Source organism: Vipera berus (genome assembly GCF_964194415.1).
Source record: "Vipera berus genome assembly, chromosome: 7".
NCBI classification, from domain to species: Eukaryota; Metazoa; Chordata; class Lepidosauria; order Squamata; family Viperidae; genus Vipera; species Vipera berus.
The window spans coordinates 55,404,971-55,425,793 of NC_138209.1; the positions used below are offsets into that span (position 1 = coordinate 55,404,971).

General features: G+C 42.9%; 1 protein-coding gene across 5 annotated transcripts in view; it reads left to right on the forward strand.

The window, feature by feature from the left end:
* The window catches only part of LCORL (ligand dependent nuclear receptor corepressor like), a 246,480-nt gene that overhangs the window by 77,619 nt on the left and 148,038 nt on the right, over window positions 1-20,823 (forward strand). For all 5 annotated transcript variants that reach the window (XR_014027093.1, XM_081332617.1, XM_081332619.1 and 2 more), the window contains exon 2: window positions 12,826-12,891. Coding sequence is in view for 4 of the 5 variants with exons in the window: in XM_081332617.1 (XP_081188743.1) it covers window positions 12,826-12,891 (66 nt within the window). In the remaining variant the exon portion in view is untranslated. The remainder of the gene's footprint in view (window positions 1-12,825; window positions 12,892-20,823) is intronic.

Here is a 20,823-nt window from a genome sequence, read left to right on the forward strand (position 1 = left end):
CAGTCCTGGTCCCTCCAAGGAAAAATAAGGCACTTATTTTTTCAGGTTCCCCCTAACTACCGTATTTTCCGGCGTATAAGACGACTGGGCGTATAAGACGACCCCCTACATTTCCTGTTAAATTATAGGGTTTGGGCTATACTCGCCGTATAAGACTACCCCTCTTCCAACGCACACCAAATAAAAATTAAAAAACATCAAATTTGATTTTAATATGGTAATTTTAATTCAAATGCTTATGACATGCAGGTGCTTAGTAGGAAAACTTATAAACATAAGGCTGTTTGTCATCAAACATTTAAACATAAAACAGTGCAAGTGGATTAAACAATAATAAGAAGAAGAAGAAGGAGGAGGAGGAGGAGGAGGAGGAGGAGGAGGGGACCTTGGAGGTCATCTAGTCCAACCCCCTGCTAAGGCAGGAAACCCTATACCATTTCAGACAAATGGCTGTCCAGTCTCTTCTTAAAAACTTCCAGTGTTGGAGCATTCACCACTTCTGGAGGCAGGTTGTTCCACTGGTTAATTGTTCTAACTGTCAGGAAGTTTCTCCTTAGTTCTAGGTTGCTTCTCTCCTTGACTAGTTTCCATCCATTACTTCTTGTCCTGCTTTCAGGTGCTTTGGAGAATAGCTTGACTCCCTCTTCTTTGTGGCAGCCCCTGATTCCAGCAACCATTCCCTATTTTCCTAATTCACTTTTTCACTTTTCCTAATTCACTCTAAAGCTTTCCCTGCGCAGAGCCTTAAGTAACACAAGCTGTGCAGGTTCGCATCCCACCAGGCTCAAGGTTGACTCAGCTTTCCATCCTTCCAAGGTAGGTAAAATGAGGACCCAGATTGTTGGGGGCAATAAGCTGACTTTGTAATAATGCTGCTTGGGGGGGGGTGAAAGCCCTAATAAAAAGGCATATACACAGAATGAAGGCTATTGCTAAGCACATTGATTTGTGCTTTAAATTGTAAGCCACCCTGAGTCTTCGGAGAAGGGCAGGATATAAATGGGATTTTAAAAAAAAGACCAAATGGGAGATCCGCTCCAGGTTTTCCAGCCAGCCCGCCCAGTTCCTGAGTCAAATGTGTCCTTAGAGCTAAGCCGCTGCTCTGGCTGCTGCCTTCCCACCTGCCTTTCAAGTTGGGATATACTACAGCTGCTCTTCAACTTTAGAAGGAAGGACGCCCAGACCCCAGCCTGTAAAAAATCACAGACTGCAGCTTCTTCTCCAATTGGTCCCGCTTTCCCTGCGCAGAATAAATGGGAGATCCGCTCCAGGTTTTCCAGCCAGCCCTGTCCCTAAATTTTCTGCACCCAGCGTATAAGACGACCCCTGCCTTTTGAGAAGATTTTCATGGGTTAAAAAGTAGTCTTATACGCCGGAAACTACGGTAGTTGCTTGGAATAATGTTTTCAAATTACAGGAAGACATCCATGCTACATGTTAAAAAACCACAGCTTTATATTGATAAGAGTAGTTTAAAGGTGAAACCTGCGGTTTAGAAAGATGTATTTTACTGGAGGATAGGGACGTGGTGGGTTAGGACGCCGAGCTTGTCAATCAAATGGTTGGCAGTTTGGCGGGTCGAATCCCGAGTGCTGCGTAACAGAGATAGGGATGCTTTATTTTGGTTTGTTGCACTAAGCAAGGTACTGGCATTGATGGCTTAAATCAGGGGTCCTCAACCCCTGGTCCATAGACCAGTACCGGGCCGCAGCATGCCATCAAGCAATTCAAACAAACAAGCAATGCCCCACCCACGGAATGCAGGCAGCACACAAAACCATGCCTCCTTCGGTCCACGGAAAAACCTCTCTCCACGGAACCGGTCCCTGGTGCCCAAAAGGTTGGGGACTTATGGCTTAAATTGGGAACTACAATCAACAGTGAAGGGAATTAGATCATAGACAAAGTAACATAGCACTATCATATCTAATACTGTATTAACACAATAAGCTAAAACCTGTGATGAAATAGCTGCTTCCCTTTCTTTTTGAAACTAAAGATGAAATAAACCTCCACTAAATGGCTTTTTAAAATTTCAGTCAGCTGCCCAAATATCTTGTTGGGCTTACCTTGTAAATGTAAAAAATCTATGCTAATTAATTTTAAAATTATATAATAAAACATTTAATTTGCACATAATTAAAACATTTTCTTGCCCTGTATGTTTTCCTAATATTTACTTTAAGAGAGAACTTAAGTTATGCTTAATTGTTTCTTAATCCCTTAACATGTCTCTCTCGCTCGCTCGCTCGCACACACGCATGCACACACACACACACACACACACACACACACACACACACAGAAATTTGGTATGAGTTTTAGAACTACCATATCTGAATTGCCAGAGTCCAGACAACTACTGCATGGTGCAAAGTAAATTTCTCATTATTGTCACCTAGTGTGAGATTAGTTACTTCAGGTATATTCATTTGCAGTGTCTATATTTGCTGGCTTTAGACCATAGAGGCCAAAACTAATGACAGTTGCTAGTCCAGAATTTCTTTTTTTTTATTGAAAAGTTTTAGAATACATTTTAACTTTAACAATCCCCCCTCCCCCCACCCCTACCTATCCCTCCCTACCCCTCCCCCCCCTTTCCCCAGAATTTCCAGAATTTCTTGAGGGACATGAGAAGGGTAATCTAAAGCATGACACTGTTTCCTGTACAAAATAGAAAAGTGCAATAAATGTAATTATTTTGATTGGTTGGGAAACACTGATTAAATTTTAAATAACTTTTAAATACAAACACCTAACTTCTCCAATTACAAATTCATGGAGAAGAAATAGAACCAGTATAATTGCAAAGATGAAAAGTGGGGGGGGGGTGCGGTTTGCAGACAGACTGCAATTCCCACCAGATGTGGATTATATATCCATGGAGTATGTATTTACATGAAGTAGAGTTAAAAGGTGAATCTTAAGATATCATGTGCTGTCTGAAATTAAGCAATGTTCCAAAAAGCTTATTGGAAATAAAATATTTAAAATAGAAATAAATTAAAACATAGCCTTTATATTCCTTTAGGTTATATCTTGAGGAATAACAACTTATTTAAATCTTTAGGATCTAATCTCAAGCATAAACCCCAAGACAACCAATAAAACGAGGCAGAGAGTGATGGGATGGAAGAAAAACTCAGCTACAAATTAGGAGGTGTAGGAAGCATATCCAGGGTCAGCCATAAAGGACTCAGATGCCTATACACCAATGGCTCAAAGTTTGGGAAACAAGCAGGGAGAGCTTGAAGTACTAGTACACAAGGGCAGGTATGATACAATTGCCATTACTGAAACTTGGTGGGATGAAACTCACAGGCTATAAGAAACAGACCTAAAAGAGGAGGTGTAGTTTCATTATATATAAGAGATCACTACATGCATAAAACCAAGAATGAAAGCCTCCTAGAATACATGCAGGTTAATATAAGAAAGAAGAAAGAAGCCCATTGCCACCCAACCAAACAGAAGAAGTAAATGAACTTTTTGCTAATCATGTAACAAATGTACGTTGGAAACACACCACAGTTCAGTTGTCATGGGTCCAATAGATACCAATTAAAAGAACTTCAAGGCAAGGAATTCTTCCTCAAAGAACATTTTTATTTGGCTACAAAATAACGGCACATACAAAGGTGAACCCAAGACTAAATTCCCCTCCCCTTGGTTACAAAGTTGCAAGTTGTAATTCCCAGCCCAATTTGCTGTCATAAATCACATTCACCAATTGTTCAAAAACACGGGCATTCCTCCCAGCTCTCCAGCCCGCCAAATGTTATCAACAATTACCTTGGTTCCCAATCATTTGAATTGTTTTGGCTAACTGAGAACTACATCCATCCCTCCTTCTAAAGTAAACATGTGGCATTGAAGACAAAATGAAAATGGCTTCAATTCGGTTTGTCATAACGTTGACATTTGGCTCCCCTTAAAAGAGGAAAAATGCTGCAAATTATACAAGAATAAAAATTAAGAATCCCCTCAGTTTACTTGAATGTTTATCATAGAATTTGCGTATAAGTCTATCAGCTTTCATATCAATACTCTTCACCCAGATGGTTTCTGATAACGGATATCCCTTTCCCTGCCCTAAATATTGCAATTTACCCTTGAATAATCTAGCATCAAGACTATGCTTTACTTTGTAATGAGTCTCCAGCCACCACAAGCAGGCCAGGTGCTTTCTTAGGAGGGGGTCTCAGAGTTGATTCTGTGGAAGGTTTTAACAGACTGCAGTGAAACACTGGGTGGATCTTTCCTAAGACGAGGGAGTTTTAATTCTACAGTGACTGGGTTTAAGAGCTGCACTATGGGAAATGGTCCCAGGTATTTTGGTCCCAATTTTTTGCTAGGTAAGTTAAGTCTTAGATATTTTGTAGAAAGATAAACCTTTTCCCCCACACGGAATGACTTCTGAGGTGCTCTTTTCTTATCAGCTTGCTTTTTGTAAACCTCTCAGGCTTTTGTTAAAGCTTTCTTTGTATTGTTCCAAACACTCCTCCAAGCAGACATCCACTGATCTAATGTTTGAGAGGTAGGGGAGTCCTGGTGCTGTGTACTGTGTTGTTGTAAACCACTTCAGCAAAAGGGAGGAGATCAGTCCAACTTGTCTGTTGGTAATCTACATAGCATCTAAGATACTATGATTAGGATGGTTTGATTTTCCTTGAGCCATTTGTCATTTTTCACTCCTTGCTTTAATTTCTTTGTCAATGGGTTGACTGGCTTAGGGAACTTCACATGTTGTCGTTTCCCAGGGTTTATTTGAGAAATAACTTGTGGTGGCATAATAGAATCTATGACTTGTTCACGGTGGCTTTCATATTGAGGCAGTCTAGAGAGGACATCAGCTAAGAAATTCTTTCCTCCCAGTATGTATTTTAGGGTAAAGTTAAAACGATTAAAATATTGAGCCCAGCTTACTTGTTTGGTAGTCCATTTACAGGGAGCTTTCAGTGCTTCTAAGTTTTTGTGATCAGTCCATACTTCAAAAGGCACCTTGCACCCTCTAGTACAGTGTTTTTCAACCACTGTTCCGCGGCACACTAGTGTGCCGTGAGATGTTGCCTGGTGTGCCGTGGGAAGAATTGAAAAAACACTGACCTAGGAGACAGCGGTGAGAGGAGGAGGAGGAGGAGGAGGAGGAACAGCCACGGGCGGAGCGGCGCTGCAAGACTCTGGCGGGGAGCCTTGGCTAAGCTGACGGCCCTACTTTGCTGGAAGCAAAAGCCCGGGAAAAGAAGTGGGCTCGACCTCTCTAGGCACCAGGGCTCCACGGCAGCGTAGCTCCGCCCCCTTCTCTGGCTTCGGAGGGTCTCTTGCTGAAGAGAGAGAAGCTGGGGAGAGGCGACCGGCTCGCTTATCGGAAGAGGACGGACAGGCGGCCAGCCCGGCTCGCCTGAGCTGCCGCGTGGTTGGTTGCCTGCAATGTTCGAAAAAGCTCTTCTTCCCCAGCACGCGCCGCTTACTCCTTACTCCCCGCGTGGCTGAGGATGCGAGACTCCCGCCTGGTCGGCTGCCTGGTTGCTCGCCGCGACCCCTCGCCCAAGCCCGAAATAGAGGGATCTGACCGCTTCGCTCTTGGAGGCTTCGCTTGCGTCTGAAAAATTACATGGCTGATTTTTTTTTAACCTGTCCTTTTGATACGTTGCATAATAAAATGTCCTTTGGACCAAAGCAATTAAAAACCTTTGGGGTTTCCCCCCCCCCTCTGGAGTGAAGTGCTTTTGATGGTAAAGGTGAGAAAGAAAGAAAAAAGGAAGGGGAAAAAAGGGGGAAGGGGAAAAGGGAGGGAGAAAGAAAAAAAGGAGAATAGAAAAGAAAGAGAGAGAGAGAGGAAGGGAGGAAGGAAGGAAGGAAAAAAAGCAGGAAGAAAAATTAAAAAGAAATGCAAGTAGCTTCCAGTTTCCACAACAAGTAGAAAGCAAGAAATTGAGAGAGGAAGGGAAAGAAAGTGGGAGAGAGAAAGGCAGGAAAGAAAGGAAGGAAGATAGAAAGAAAGAAAGAGAGAAAAAGAAAGAAAGAGAAAAGAAAGAAAAAGAGAAAGAAAGAAAGAAACAAACAAAGAAAGAAAGAAAGAAAGAAAGAAACAAAGAAACAAAGAAAAATAAATGAAGGAGAAAAATGCAGAAAGAAAAATTAAAAAGAAATGCAAGTAGCTTCCAATTTCCACAAGTAGAAAGCAAGAAATTGAGAGAGGGAGGGAAAGAAAGTGGGAGAGAGAAAGGAAGGAAGGAAGATAAAGAAAGAAATGAGAGGGAGGGAAGAGAGGGAAGGAAGGAAGAAAGAAAAGAAGGGAAAAAAGAAAATACAGAAAGATAAATTAAAAAGAAATGCAAGCTTTCCTTTTCCTTCACAGCAAAAACAAACAAACAAAAGCCCCAAAATAAAATAAAATAAAATAAAGAGGCTAATAATAATAATAATAATAATAATAATAATAATAATAATAATAATAATAATAATAATAATAATAATAATAATAATAAGAAGAAGAAGAAGAAGAAGAAGTTGGAAGGGACCTTGGAGGTCATCTAGTCCAACCCCTTGAGAACACAGGCCATCCTCGACTTACGACCATTCATGTAGCGACCGTGGGGAGGTCCAACGGTGTGGAAAATGGTGGAGTGCCTCGTGATTTTTTTCATGAAACAAGTGTGCCTTTGCCCAAAAAAGGTTGAAAAACACTGCTCTAGTAAATGACGCCAAGTCAGTAAAGCCCATCTGATTGCAAAGGCTTCCTTCTCCCAAATGGCCCACCTCCGCTCTGTGTCAGTGAGCTATTTTGAAGTGTAAGCGCAGGGTTGTAAATTTCCTTTATGTTTTTTTTTTGTAACAGCAGTGCCCCCACATCAACATCGCTGGCATCAGCTTGAATAACAAATTGCTCCTCAGGATGAGGGTGTTTGAGAATTGGTTCTGCAGCAAACATTCTTTTTAAATTTTCAAAAACGGCTTGGCACTCTAATGACCAGTGTAGGGGTTGACCTGGTCGTGGTTTACCCCTATCTTTGCCAGTTTTTAATAGTTCTGTAGGGAGCAAAGCAATCTGCAAATGAAGGGATAAATTGGCAGTAAAGGTAAAGGTTCCCCCGCACATGCGTGCTAGTCATTTCCAACTCTAGGGGCCGGTGCTCATCTCCGTTTCAAAGCCGAAGAGCCAGCGCTTGTCCGAGGACGTCTCCGTGGTCATGTGGCCGGCATGACTAGACGCCAAAGGTGCACGGAACGCTGTTACCTTCCCACCGGAGTGGTCCCTATTTTTCTACTTGCATTTTTACGTGCTTTCGAACTGCTAGGTTGGCAGAAGCTAGGACGAGTAACAGGCGCTCACTCTGTTACGCGGCACTCGGGATTCAACCCGCCAAACTGCCGACCTTCTGATCGACAAGCTCAGCGGTAGAAATGAGCAAATCCCAAAAATTTCTGGAGCTGTTTCCAGGTTTGTGGGGGCTGCCATTCAATCACTTTTACTTTAGCTGGATCCATTTCAATTTCTTCACTGGAAATTTTGTAACCCAGATAATCCAAACCTGCCTAATGGAACTCACAATTCGAGAGTTTGGTGTAGAGTTTAGCGTTCAGCAGTTTTTTAGTACTTCTCCTACTAAAACTGTTATGTTTTGCCATAGTCACTGTATAGATTAAGATGTCATCAAGATACACCAAAACCCCTTTATATAAATGATCATGCAACACCTGGTTGATCAGCTGCATGAACACTGCAGGAGCTCCTTGTAATCAAAAAGGCATGACTTTGAACTGATAACTACCCAGGAGGCTGTTGAAAACAGTTTTCCATTCATCACCTTTTCTTATTCTCACGTGATAATAAGCCTCTTAGGTCTAATTTGATAAAAATTCGTCCTTTTGCCAAGTGGGCTAACATGTCCTTCATTAAGGAGAGAGGGTATATATTCTCCACGCTAACAGCGTTCAGACCAAATCAATGCAAAGTCTAAGTGATCCACCTTTTTTCTCCTTAAAAAGTACAGGGACAGCCACTTTGGATTTTGCGGGTTCAATATAAGCCCTCACAAAAATTTTATCAATGTATTCCCTCAGCTCTTCCACTTTGAGAGGGATCATTGCATACATCTTCGGCTTTGGCAAGTTAGCCCCTGGTAGAATCTCAATGGCACAGTCATTGTTTCTATTGGGGGGGTGTAGAATGTCACATTCTGCCTCGCTAAACACTTCCAAAGTCTCGTTATTCACTGGGAATGAGAGGTACTCCTGGCAGGGGATTTGCCGCCACTTTTAGTTTCTCAGATGGTGGTTCTGGTATCCCGCTGGCATCATTAGAGGGGTTGGGGGGTGACGGCCCTATGGGTAACCTCAGGATTCTCATCCCCTTCTCCTATCATGTTGGTGGTTTCCATTTGTCCAACTAAGCCAGACATGTCAAACACAAGGCCCGGGGCCCGGATTCGGCCCGTGAAGTGGTTTTATGCGGCCCGTAAAGCCATCCTGGAAAGAGTGAGGGAACGGCCCCCACTGCCTTGGCCCCGGCCCAGAGACCCTCCTTCTGCCAGAGACCCCCAGATCTGTCCCACTCCTGCCCAGGCCCCCTAGGCACCCTTGATGCCAACGATGTAGAGCTGGCCACGCCCACCCAGTAGGCCATACACACTCTAGCCACGCCCACCCAGTAGGCCACACCCACCCGGCCCCCTGAGGGCAACCGCAATGCTGATGTGGCCCTCAATGAAATTGAGTTTGACACCCCTGAACTAAGCTAATCCCAAAATCACTACTTCGGTCATTTTTGGGGCCACCACAAATTGGATAAACTCCCAATGTTCCCCCATTCCAGTCTCACTGACTCAGTTAGGTGAGTGATTAAAGCTCCGCCCATAAAGGATCTTTCTGCCTGTTCAAACCTCATGGGGGAGGAAAGCGTTTTTGCTCTGATGCCCAATTTGAGGACGGCAGGGAGGCTGATCAAGCATCGTGAACACCCAGAGTCTATTAACACATGTAAGCCCTTTCAGGTGCCTGTTTTAGGGACTAAGAGGTTCTCAGAGAGGGAAAAAGGTGGAACAGGCTGACTCACCATCGGGTCATTCTCTCCCTCATCATTGCTGTCATATAGAGCGGGTGAAATGGTGGCTTCAGTCAGAGCCTTGGCCTTTTCTTGAGTAGGGGAAGTGACTTGAGTGGCTTGCTCCTGGTTAATCCACCTTGATTTTTCTCTGGTGGACTGCGAGGTTCCTTTTTGCTTTTCTGGTAGGGTCGAAATGCTTTTTTGCTGATGGAAAGGAACTGGACAAACAGCTGCTCAGTGGCCCGGTTGGCCACATCTAAAACACTTGATTGGCAGTCCAGATGATGCCTTTGGAGCGCCAGTCATCCCAGTCAGTGGGGTTCATTGGGGAAGTGGACACCTCATCGGATCTGGCCTTGGTCCAGGTCCAGGAGTCAGTGGCTGTTCAACCACTCTGCTGCCTCCCCCTCTAGGTTTGCCGCTATCACATCAACCATAGTGGCAGGGTCTGGATAGGCGTTAGCATTCCTGTTCATGTGGGAGCGCACTTGACTCAAAAAGAAAGTTAACTTCTCAGGGTCACCATCAAACGTGGGTTTGAAAGGAGGGGCTGCTACAGCTCACTGCTGATCTAAGAGAACCTGTAGCAACCCATAATGTTGCAATTGATCTCATGGGAGTCCCGCTGCTCAATCAGCTCTTGGCAGAGGCCCTGGACTGGTGTGGCACCTGTAACATTCGAGGCTGAGTCGCTGGAGGTGTCGCTCAGGACTAATTCTGTAACAATGACGGTCGGGACTAGCATGGTGCCAAGATCGATCCAGACTAGCTCGACATGGATATCTGTTAAGGCGACGATCGGGGCGGCGATCGGGGCTTGCTCTATGCTGATAACATTCAGGGCTAATATGGCGTGGGTACCTGTCAGGGCTTGCATAGCGGTGGAACCGATCGGGGCTAACATACTGTTGCCGATGGTCAGGACTGGCATAGCATTGATGGTGATCAGGGCTGGCAGGCCACTGGCGATGGTCAGGGCTATCACGACACTTGATGGCAGTCTGAGCTTCGCCTCTACACTGGACTCGAAGTTAAAGCTGGTGGCTGGTTGGGGGGGAGGCAGCCCAGGCTTCAGCTATGGGATTGGCACTTCACCTGGATTGGGGATGGTCTTGGGGGCGTCTGTCATCCTGTTCACTGGAAAGTAACTGACGGGTGACCTACTCCTTTCCTCCCACCTCCAGTCCTTCAAACTTTTCTCTTAACCACTCAACGGACTGGCTCAGGATTGCAGTCAGATATTTCCACTCTCCCAACTCATCCCAAGGTTCTAGTCCAGGGTCAGCAACCTGAAACAGTGAAAGAGCCACTCGGAACCGGTTCCCTCACAAAAGGAAAAACTGGGAGCCGCAAAAAATGTGTGCGCATGCACATACATGCGCACATGAGCAGAACAGGGTTTGACTGAAGAGTGGAGCCAAGGCGAGATATGCTCCTACCCTGCATATTTGAATTGATTGGTTGAACTTTTTTAGTCCCACTTTTTTTTTTGGACTGCACATGGCAGAAGCCTGGGAGCCGCAGGAGATGGCTGAAAGAGCCGCATGCGGCTCCGGAGCTGCGGGTTGCTCGTGGGGTGCATGTGCTGCCCTTTGCAAAAAATGGAGCCCCTGTGGTTTTGCATTTTCAAGGAGATTACCTTGCCTGAAGGAAGGGTGACTTGGTGGCAATGCAGGTTTGTCTCCCTTACTTTGGAGGAGGGAGAAAAGCATAACTCTCTTCCTTCGGGCGGGTGAAAATTAACTTGATAATGGTAGCAATGCAGCCAGAAATGGGGATCTCTCAACAGCACTGGGGAGAGCTATGGGAAGAATGATGTACAGGGAGAGGATCAGGAACCTGGCTCGAACGCTGTGCTCTGGTAGGGGAAAAATGACTGGGAGAAGTAGCCGGTTCGTAATGTACGTGCCTGAAAATGGGAGATGGGCAGGTTGTGTGAGGTGCAGTATTTGTAGTTTGGACTAGCAGGTTGTTTGGAAGGGAGGGAGGGAGGGAAGGAAGGGAGAAAGAAGGAGGAGAAGGACAATGAGAGGGAGGGAGAAAAGGAGGAAGAGACAAAGAGGAAGGAAAGGAAAGAAGGAAGGAAGGGACAATGGGAGAGAGGGAGGGAACAAGGCATCCACCCCCGTCCACCAGAGACCCACAGATTCTCCCCCACAGGCACCCGGCAACCTGAGTGATAAGCTGGCCACGCCACCCCTGGCCATTGATCACATGACCCTGGGACACTGTGAATGTCATAAGTATGAATCAGTTGCCAAGCATCTGAATGTAAATCACATGACCCTGGGAATGCTACAGTAGTCATGTGTGAAAAATGGTCATAAAGTCACTTTTTTCAGTACTGTTGTAACAGCGAATTGTTGTAAGTCGAGGTCTATTTGTACTTTATCATTTTTTTTTCATTTTTTTTGGTCAAGTTTTTGACACCTTGCTGGACGACTGGTGCTACTCGGATATTGCCTTACCCTAAAAGTGGTACAATTGGTGAAAAGGTTGAAAAGCCCTGCTTTAGAGAGCTTTGCAAGAGGAAGAACATAAAAAAGATGCTGGATAGTTGCATTTATATGTCAGTGATTGTATACTATTCCCTCAGTATATGTACATGACACAAGTTTCCAAATTTATATAACAAATTTTAAGAGGCTGTAATTAATGAGTCATGTGTAATGTAATCAGAACAGAGACAGTCTTTCATATAATATTTATATTATTATATTATATTGTATTACGTTACATTTTATTTTGAGAGAGCGTTTTTAATAAATCATATTCCCTATTAAAATGGTAAATCACAATACAATGCAACTTAATAGACTAATGACTTCTTTAGACTGTTGTTTCCTCTGGTTCATCTCACTTTTTGGATTTCACCATCACCTTCATTCTTTACAAATTACTCTGTTCATAGTTCTTCTATTGAAAATATCTCCTTATGTTCTCATGGCAACAGAGGCTTTAGATATTCACTATTTTGAAAAATAGTTCAGTTTTCACACAGCCCTGAATATACAAAGTGTATTCATGATAAACTTTTGTTGACCATTTGTTGAATCAGTTCAGTTCATCCTGAATTGTTTTATTTTTTTAATGGAAAGTGGTATGAATGGGATCATTTTTCACCTAAATCCCATTCATCTAAAGGTACAAGGTACAGTAGAAAATGTGAACTTACTATTTGCTACTGTTATATTGAGACTTGAGTATGTGTGTTGAGGGGGGAGGGGAGGGGAGATGTATATCAGTGCCTTTAGATCATTGAGTTTTTTCTGAAATCTCTATAAAGGTCATTCTTGACTTACTGTTCAAAGTCTCAGTGGCACTGAAAAAAGTGACTTATGACCAGTTTTCATACTTATGATCATTGCTGCATCCCCATAAGTCACCTGATCAAAATTCAGATGCTTGGCAACTGACATATATATGATAGTTGCAATGTTGCAGGATCATTTGATCATCTTTTGCAACTTTCTAACAAGCAAAATCAATGGGGAAGCCAGATTCACTTAGAAGCCATGTTAGTAACTTAACAACTGCAATGATTCACTTAACAAATATGGCAAAAAAAGTCGTAAAATGGGGCAAAACTCACTTAACAAATGTCTCACTTAGCAACAGAAATTGTGATTGTAAACTGAGAACTACCTGTATCCAGAAACATTTCCTTTTCTGTAACAATGTGCTTATGTTCAGTGATTTTAGCTTTTCATCTGCTACATTTGTGAAACTATTTGATATACTGTACAGTAAAATGTTTAATTTTTGTTTTTTGTTAGGTTTTGAAAGTATTTTAGAAGGGCTTTATGGACCAAGGCTACGAAGAGACCTCAGTTTATTTGAAGGTAAATAATAACTATTTAAAAAGCTAGAATTGTAATTGTATGTTAAATGTTTAAAACTTTTTTAATGTTGAAAAATATTGCTGGATCATTTTAATCTAAATATTATGATTTAATATTCTCTCTCTTTTAAAGTTATTACTTAAAATAGCAAACATGCAGTTAGATTTTTAATCTATGAAGTCCTTGAATTAAATAAGACAATTTAGAATTTTCTGAATTTGGAATACTAAAACTCTTATTCCTTTCATTAGGAATCTTAGGAAAGGATATATAGTAATAGCATTGAATTGTGTAGAAACTGATTAAACCTGAAAACTCTAGTGATTTCATATCAACTTGCTCTTTGTTTAGTATGCCCTGCAATGTAATTTGTTTCTTTTGTTTTTGTAAAAGAATGCAGTTTCTTTGGAACATAACAGAACAATTCTTTAATGAGAACTGATTTAGCTACCTAGAGTCAGTAGAATCAGACAAAACATTTGGGGGGTTAGGGGGTGGCTGAAACTTTAGAATTCTCAGTAGATATTTATATGTTTAAGTGTTTCCCTGGGGATACAGTTTCCCAGACAGCATCATCTTGATCATTAATAGTGTATGGTAAAGATGATGCTCAGAGGCAGTACAGAGCACAATAGCATAATGAGAGGCACATATTTAGCTTTTCAGATGTCATGAAATAAGGAGTAAGAAGTGCTTGTTGGGAATATATCTGCCCTATGAGATGATACTTCAGTTGACATTGGCAGCATCTTACATGGTTTGAAGGCATGCTTTCAAGTATGGATATAATATCTCAGAAAATACTGTAGATATATAGGAGAAAAGAAATATGGTTTCTGGATGAGGGCATTTAGAAATTAGAACACAGGATCAGCTACAATGGCAGTAGATCAGTAGCCCAGTTTTGGCAAAGAATTGATAACTTTAGAGTGGAGAATTACTTTCTCACTTTAACCATTTTCCTGCCAGCAGCAGCTCTCTGAGCACTTACAATTATGCTAAGGAATGCTAAATTGGTTATTAATAGTATCCTGGACAAATGTTCAAAATTGCTTTGCATTACAGAAATGTCATTAGATGAGGCTGGGTAAATAAATCCTTGTATATTTGACAGAGATTTCCCCAGCCTATTTGTGGCTAGTTTAAATATTTAACATTTTGAACATGTAATAGGCTTTCAAATAAACGAACCAAAACATGGCTGTTGCAATGTGTGCAAAGCCAATACAAGTAGTCATTGTTTATCAACCACAATTGGGACTGGCAACTCCATCACTAAATTGTAGTCACTAAGCAAACATCATATGACCATGAAAGACTTATGACCTCACTTCCCCTTTGATGAGAAAGCAAATCATTGTGGTTGTTAAGCAAAACAATTTTACTTCCTTCTCCATTAACTCAGCTTGTCACAAGCCAATTATGAAGTACACAAATGGCAGTTATGTGATTGTGGGATGCTACAATGATCATAAATGTGAAGTTTGGTTGCCAAACTCTTTTTTTAACACGATCATACTTTTTAAGAGTTGTTAAATCAGGCAATGAAGCAATGACTACCTGTATAAAAGATATTGTTTGATTTCCTGTTTTTCTGTAGTCTGCTAGAATATAATCAATTGCAAAATATTTTTCATTTCTTATATAAATAGGCATTTTTACTAAAGCCTCAGGATGTACCGTATATACTTGAGTATAAGCCGACTCGAGTATAAGCCGAGACCCCCAATTTCACCCCCAAAAACTGGAAAAAGTTGGTGACTTGAGTATAAGCCGATCCGCCGTTCTGCAAGCCTCCGCCGCCGGCTGCTTCGTTCCGCAGCGGAAAGAAGCAGGCAGGCTGCTTCGTTCCGCAGTGGAAAGAAGCAGCCTGCTTCGTTCAGGCTGCTTCGTTCCACAGCGGAAAGAAGCAGGCAGGCAGGGGGCGGAGGAACGGAGACCCGGCGACGTTTGGGGAGGTTTGGGCGCCTCTCCAAATATCCCCAAACGTCGCCGGGTCTCCGTTCCTCTGTGCCCTGCCTGCCTGCTTCTTTCCACAGCAGAAAGAAGCAGGGAGGCAGGGGGCGGAGGAACGGAGACCCGGCGACGTTTGGGGAGGTTTGGGCGCCTCTCCAAATATCCCCAAACGTCGCCGGGTCTCCGTTCCTCTGTGCCCTGCCTGCCTGCTTCTTTCCACAGCAGAAAGAAGCAGGGAGGCAGGGGGCGGAGGAACGGAGACCCGGCGACGTTTGGGGAGGTTTGGGCGCCTCTCCAAATATCCCCAAACGTCGCCGGGTCTCCGTTCCTCTGTGCCCTGCCTGCCTGCTTCTTTCCACAGCAGAAAGAAGCAGGGAGGCAGGGGGCGGAGGAACGGAGACCCGGCGACGTTTGGGGAGGTTTGGGCGCCTCTCCAAATATCCCCAAACGTCGCCGGGTCTTCTGCTGTGGAAAGAAGCAGGCAGGCAGGGCACAGAGGAACGGAGACCCGGCGACGTTTGGGGATATTTGGAGAGGCGCCCAAACCTCCCCAAACGTCGCCGGGTCTCCGTTCCTCCGCCCCCTGCCTCCCTGCTTCTTTCTGCTGTGGAAAGAAGCAGGCAGGCAGGGCACAGAGGAACGGAGACCGGCGACGTTTGGGGATATTTGGAGAGGCGCCCAAACCTCCCCAAACGTCGCCGGGTCTCCGTTCCTCCGCCCCCTGCCTCCCTGCTTCTTTCTGCTGTGGAAAGAAGCAGGCAGGCAGGGCACAGAGGAACGGAGACCCGGCGACGTTTGGGGATATTTGGAGAGGCGCCCAAACCTCCCCAAACGTCGCCGGGTCTCCGTTCCTCCGCCCCCTGCCTGCCTGCTTCTTTCTGCTGTGGAAAGAAGCAGGCAGGCAGGGCACAGAGGAACGGAGACCCGGCGACGTTTGGGGATATTTGGAGAGGCGCCCAAACCTCCCCAAACGTCGCCGGGTCTCCGTTCCTCCGCCCCCTGCCTGCCTGCTTCTTTCCGCTGTGGAAAGAAGCAGGCAGGCAGGGCACAGAGGAACGGAGACCCGGCGACGTTTGGGGATATTTGGAGAGGCGCCCAAATCGCCGGGTCTCCGTTCCTCCGCCTCCTGCCTGCCTGCTTCTTTCTGCTGTGGAAAGAAGCAGGCAGGCAGGGCACAGAGGAACGGAGACCCGGCGACGTTTGGGGATATTTGGAGAGGCGCCCAAACCTCCCCAAACGTCGCCGGGTCTCCGTTCCTCCGCCCCCTGCCTCCCTGCTTCTTTCTGCTGTGGAAAGAAGCAGGCAGGCAGGGCACAGAGGAACGGAGACCCGGCGACGTTTGGGGATATTTGGAGAGGCGCCCAAACCTCCCCAAACGTCGCCGGGTCTCCGTTCCTCCGCCCCCTGCCTCCCTGCTTCTTTCTGCTGTGGAAAGAAGCAGGCAGGCAGGGCACAGAGGAACGGAGACCCGGCGACGTTTGGGGATATTTGGAGAGGCGCCCAAACCTCCCCAAACGTCGCCGGGTCTCCGTTCCTCCGCCCCCTGCCTGCCTGCTTCTTTCCGCTGTGGAAAGAAGCAGGCAGGCAGGGCACAGAGGAACGGAGACCCGGCGACGTTTGGGGATATTTGGAGAGGCGCCCAAACCTCCCCAAACGTCGCCGGGTCTCCGTTCCTCCGCCCCCTGCCTGCCTGCTTCTTTCCGCTGTGGAAAGAAGCAGGCAGGCAGGGCACAGAGGAACGGAGACCCGGCGACGTTTGGGGATATTTGGAGAGGCGCCCAAACCTCCCCAAACGTCGCCGGGTCTCCGTTCCTCCGCCCCCTGCCTGCCTGCTTCTTTCCGCTGTGGAAAGAAGCAGGCAGGCAGGGCGCAGAGGAACGGAGACCCGGCTTCGTTTGGGGACTTTTGGGGAGGTGCGCGCGCACCTCCCCAAACCTCCCCAAACTTCGGCAGGTCTCCGGACGGCGGTGGCTTGGGAGAGGTGAGCGCGATCCCGGAAGCTCCAAAGCCTCGGCCGCGCACAAGTCCTCAGTAAGTTTTTTTGTTGACTGGAGTATAAGCCGAAGTGGAATTTTTCAGCCCAAAAAGTGGGCTGAAAAATTCGGCTTATACTCAAGTATATACGGTAAGTTGCCTATCATTTTTATTTTTTGAAATTATCATTGGGGTCTTTATGGAATCTGCTTATTCTTTGAAATAAAGTTGTTTTCAAAGATAGGCTTAAGTTCGCAGTATGACCCCTTTTTTAAAAAAAGAAATCTTAAAATTTAAAATTCAAGTATTGTATAGTGAAGGGCTATCTGGCTCCAAAGAAGATGTCAAAGACACATTGCTGCTCAAGGTGTGGTGCTATGTGTGGTGGGACTGTAGTGCTGTAGTGTGATTTTGTGTTATTTTTGTTTTATGTTGCAGTTAATAAGGAGGATTGTGATTCTTTCATCTCAAGTGTCCCATCACCAGATTTTGAATGATAAGTGTCAGGATAGTGGTTCTGGTGATATATGTCTTCCATAGTCCGAGGATCTTCTTGCCAAAATAGAGATAGGTGCTCTTGGACTACTGCAGATATGTGATCTTAGAGAATATTAAAAGCCAATTGATAAACATACCTCAGGATTTTATTACCTCCATGATAACTTTATAAGGGATGGGTAACTGACTTTTAACACAGACAAATTATTTCTTAAGTTTTTAGATTTACCAGGATTATTTTCTTCTATATGAATGTGTAATGTGAATCACATTAGTTGACTCAGGGATAGGGAACTATGGCCCTTTTATGACTTGTAGACTTCAACTCTGAAGTTGAAGCTGAAATTGATGCTGGCTCAGGAATTCTGGGAGTTGAAGCCCACAAGTCATAAAGAGGCTGTAGTTCCCCACCTCTAAGTTAGCTGAAGACTGATATGAGTGATAAGCATTGTATGGTCTTATGGACATTGTTGGATTGTAAGTCCCATTATCTTTCATAGCTTACCACATTGGCTGGGGCTGATAGGATCTGGAGTTTAACGCCTGAAGGATCAATATTGCCAATTCCTTATTTAGAAAATGCTGATGTTACTAAGTTCTCATTGATCTCTGTAATGAGGAAATGGCAGGGATATTGACAAGATAATCTCTGAGTCTTATTGGAGCCTGGATTTAGGGGTCGTGAATTGTCCTGGAAATAATAATGATTGATTGGAGTAATACTAGAGGGAAACCAGTGATGATTCTAAATGAAGGAAATTAGGGTATATTTCAGATTTTCTGTGGTTGTGTATGGACACTATTTGCCATGTAGTTTTTCAGCGTAGTTGGTATCACAATGGTCTATTGTATCATGAGCCTCAGACAGAGATAAAAAATGCTTCATAGTTTTCTGAGACCAGTTAAGACCAGATACATATATGGTCTTAATTGAAAATGGCACTGATATTAATTTTGGATTATCAGTAAGAAATATATGATAAGCTGAATGTTCCCTGATTTGTACTACCTGAAAATATGGGCAGAATATTTGGAGTTATGAGACTAATCAGTTGTATACTTTAGTTTTGCTTTTCCTTGTTACTTATAGTAGGCAAATAGGAGTGGAAGAGCAGTTCCATTAATGCTTTATAAAAGTATTTCAACCTCCACTACTACAAATCCCAGAATCTAGCTATATTCCATTCTAACACACGGCAGTCAAACATGTAGTGGCATCTTGATTCCAGAGACTCAGTTGAAAAAAATTGTCCAGTTCTATATTACCAATTTTTCTGATCCAGAAAATAACTGGGTACCAGTTATTAAAAATTAAGAAATCTTTCTATTTTGAGGACTCTCTCAGCAGATTTTAATTCTCTGTACATCAGTCCTTAATTAATCAAACAGCATTGATATTCTCAAAACAGAAATTTTAGCAGACTTGGAGCAATCTCAGGATTTGCAGAAGAAGAATAAATTTTTATATCAGGCAGAAGTATTTGTTCTTATTTGTGTTACTGTGCTTTTGTGGTAATAGATTAATGATCTGACTGTGTCTTTTTGGCATGATTTATGCAAGATTTGAAAAAGTTATTTGCCAAGATAATGGCAGTGGCATTTATTGAACATGGCAAGCCCATCAAAACTTTGGAATATAGCCAGACAGGAAAGTCTGCCATTTCCTGGCCTTGGAATAGGAACAGCCAAACAATGTAGGTTCCTGGGGTAGTCTTCAACTGGCCACTGGCTATATTTCCTTTAAATTGCTAAGCACATTGATTTGTGCTTTAAATTGTAAGCCGCCCTGAGTCTTCGGAGAAGGGCGGGATATAAATGGGATTTAAAAAAAAATAGGTCCAGTGAGAAAGGGGTCTGGTGAGCTTGCTTAAAGGCACGCAGGGCACCTGTGTAATGAAAACCTTCTCCTGAACTTCCTTAGCTAGTCATTTTAGATTTCTATTAGCAAATGTGGTGGGTCAGATTATTTCTATGTGGCTTCTTACTGCCTGGTGATCCCAAAAGACTTCTTTTTTTAAGAATTCCTGGAGATAAAACATCTGAAGAGGTGTTTAGAGCTGTTTTGGAGGAAGACATAGAATGAATCTGACCAAACGTGCAAAAGCCTATATGAGAAATTACACCACAAAGATGAGCAGTAAAATTTAGTTAATTCTCTACTCTTATTGCATCTGCTATTCAACAGCTCTTTTTTGGGTGGCACATTCCTGCATGGGATTATTTGCATGGCACTGAATATAATTTCCTAAGCATCTAAACAGATAAAATTGCTCAGATTAATTGGTTGGACTCTCACTGAGTTAGAATTCAGTTGAAGTGACAGAGGTGTTTGATAAACAAGGAAGAGCTGATCCTGTCACATGTGAAGAAATAAACAGGATCCTTGGCTCTAGTCAACCCTTTCAATTAAACTAGCATCTCTTCCCCCCTTTTGCCCAAGGCCATTCACACATTCCATTACAGCCCTATTAATTGGCTATCTTTTTATTATATCCTTCCTGATTTATTTACTTATTTTGAAAAATTTTAATTGATTTTCTAATTTCACATTTAAATATTTGAAAAACAACGTGGCGGCTGAGTTAATCAATAATTCAATAACATACAAATATCTTAAGTACAAATCTCAAGCTATTACATTAAATATTTCCTCTCTTTTCCCCTTGGTATTTACTGTCTCGCATTGAAATTAATACAATTCTTACTATATCAATTAAATAAAAATAACTTTCTTGCATTTATCAATAATTTTTGTTTATACATATTCTAGTTGTTTTAACATTCAATCTTTTTAGACAATGTCCTGGTTTTTCCCAATTTTTAGTTTCCCATTAATATTTAAATTTAATGTTTAGTATTTATAATTTCCAAGCTTTAATTGATCCCAATTCCCTTTATCACAATTTATCACAAGATCTAATGTTCAGGATACACATATATTTAAATTCTCACCATCTTATGTCAACCAATTAATTAATAGTACAATATAATATTCTTATTTTCTAATAATTTCCAAATATCTTGAAATTAATAACCAAAATTTCTCTTATTTCAATAATTAATACTTTCTTCTTCTCTTCTTACCGCTAAATAAGGATGTATTTATCACATTCATCAATAAATATTTAGCTTATATATATCTTAATTACATTTACATTTAACCTTTATAAGCAAATCAATGTTCAAATTCTACTGTTAATATTTCTACTTCCAAATTTTAAATAATCAAAGTTTTCTTTATCTCCACAATAACAATATCTAATATTCAAGATACACATCTTATCTATTTGATTATATTTTATTTTAATTCTCACTAGTAAGTCAAAAACCCCAATTTTCTTCAGTCTTATTCCAGTTTTCTTTCTTTGCAAAATCTTCTTCCATCTTTGTGCTTTTGAATCATCAAATAAATCTCCCTGCATTGTTATGTATATCGTTTGATATAGAAAGAACCATCCAGTTGCCATTTTTTTGAGAGGACTAACAATTTGTCTCTCTATTTTT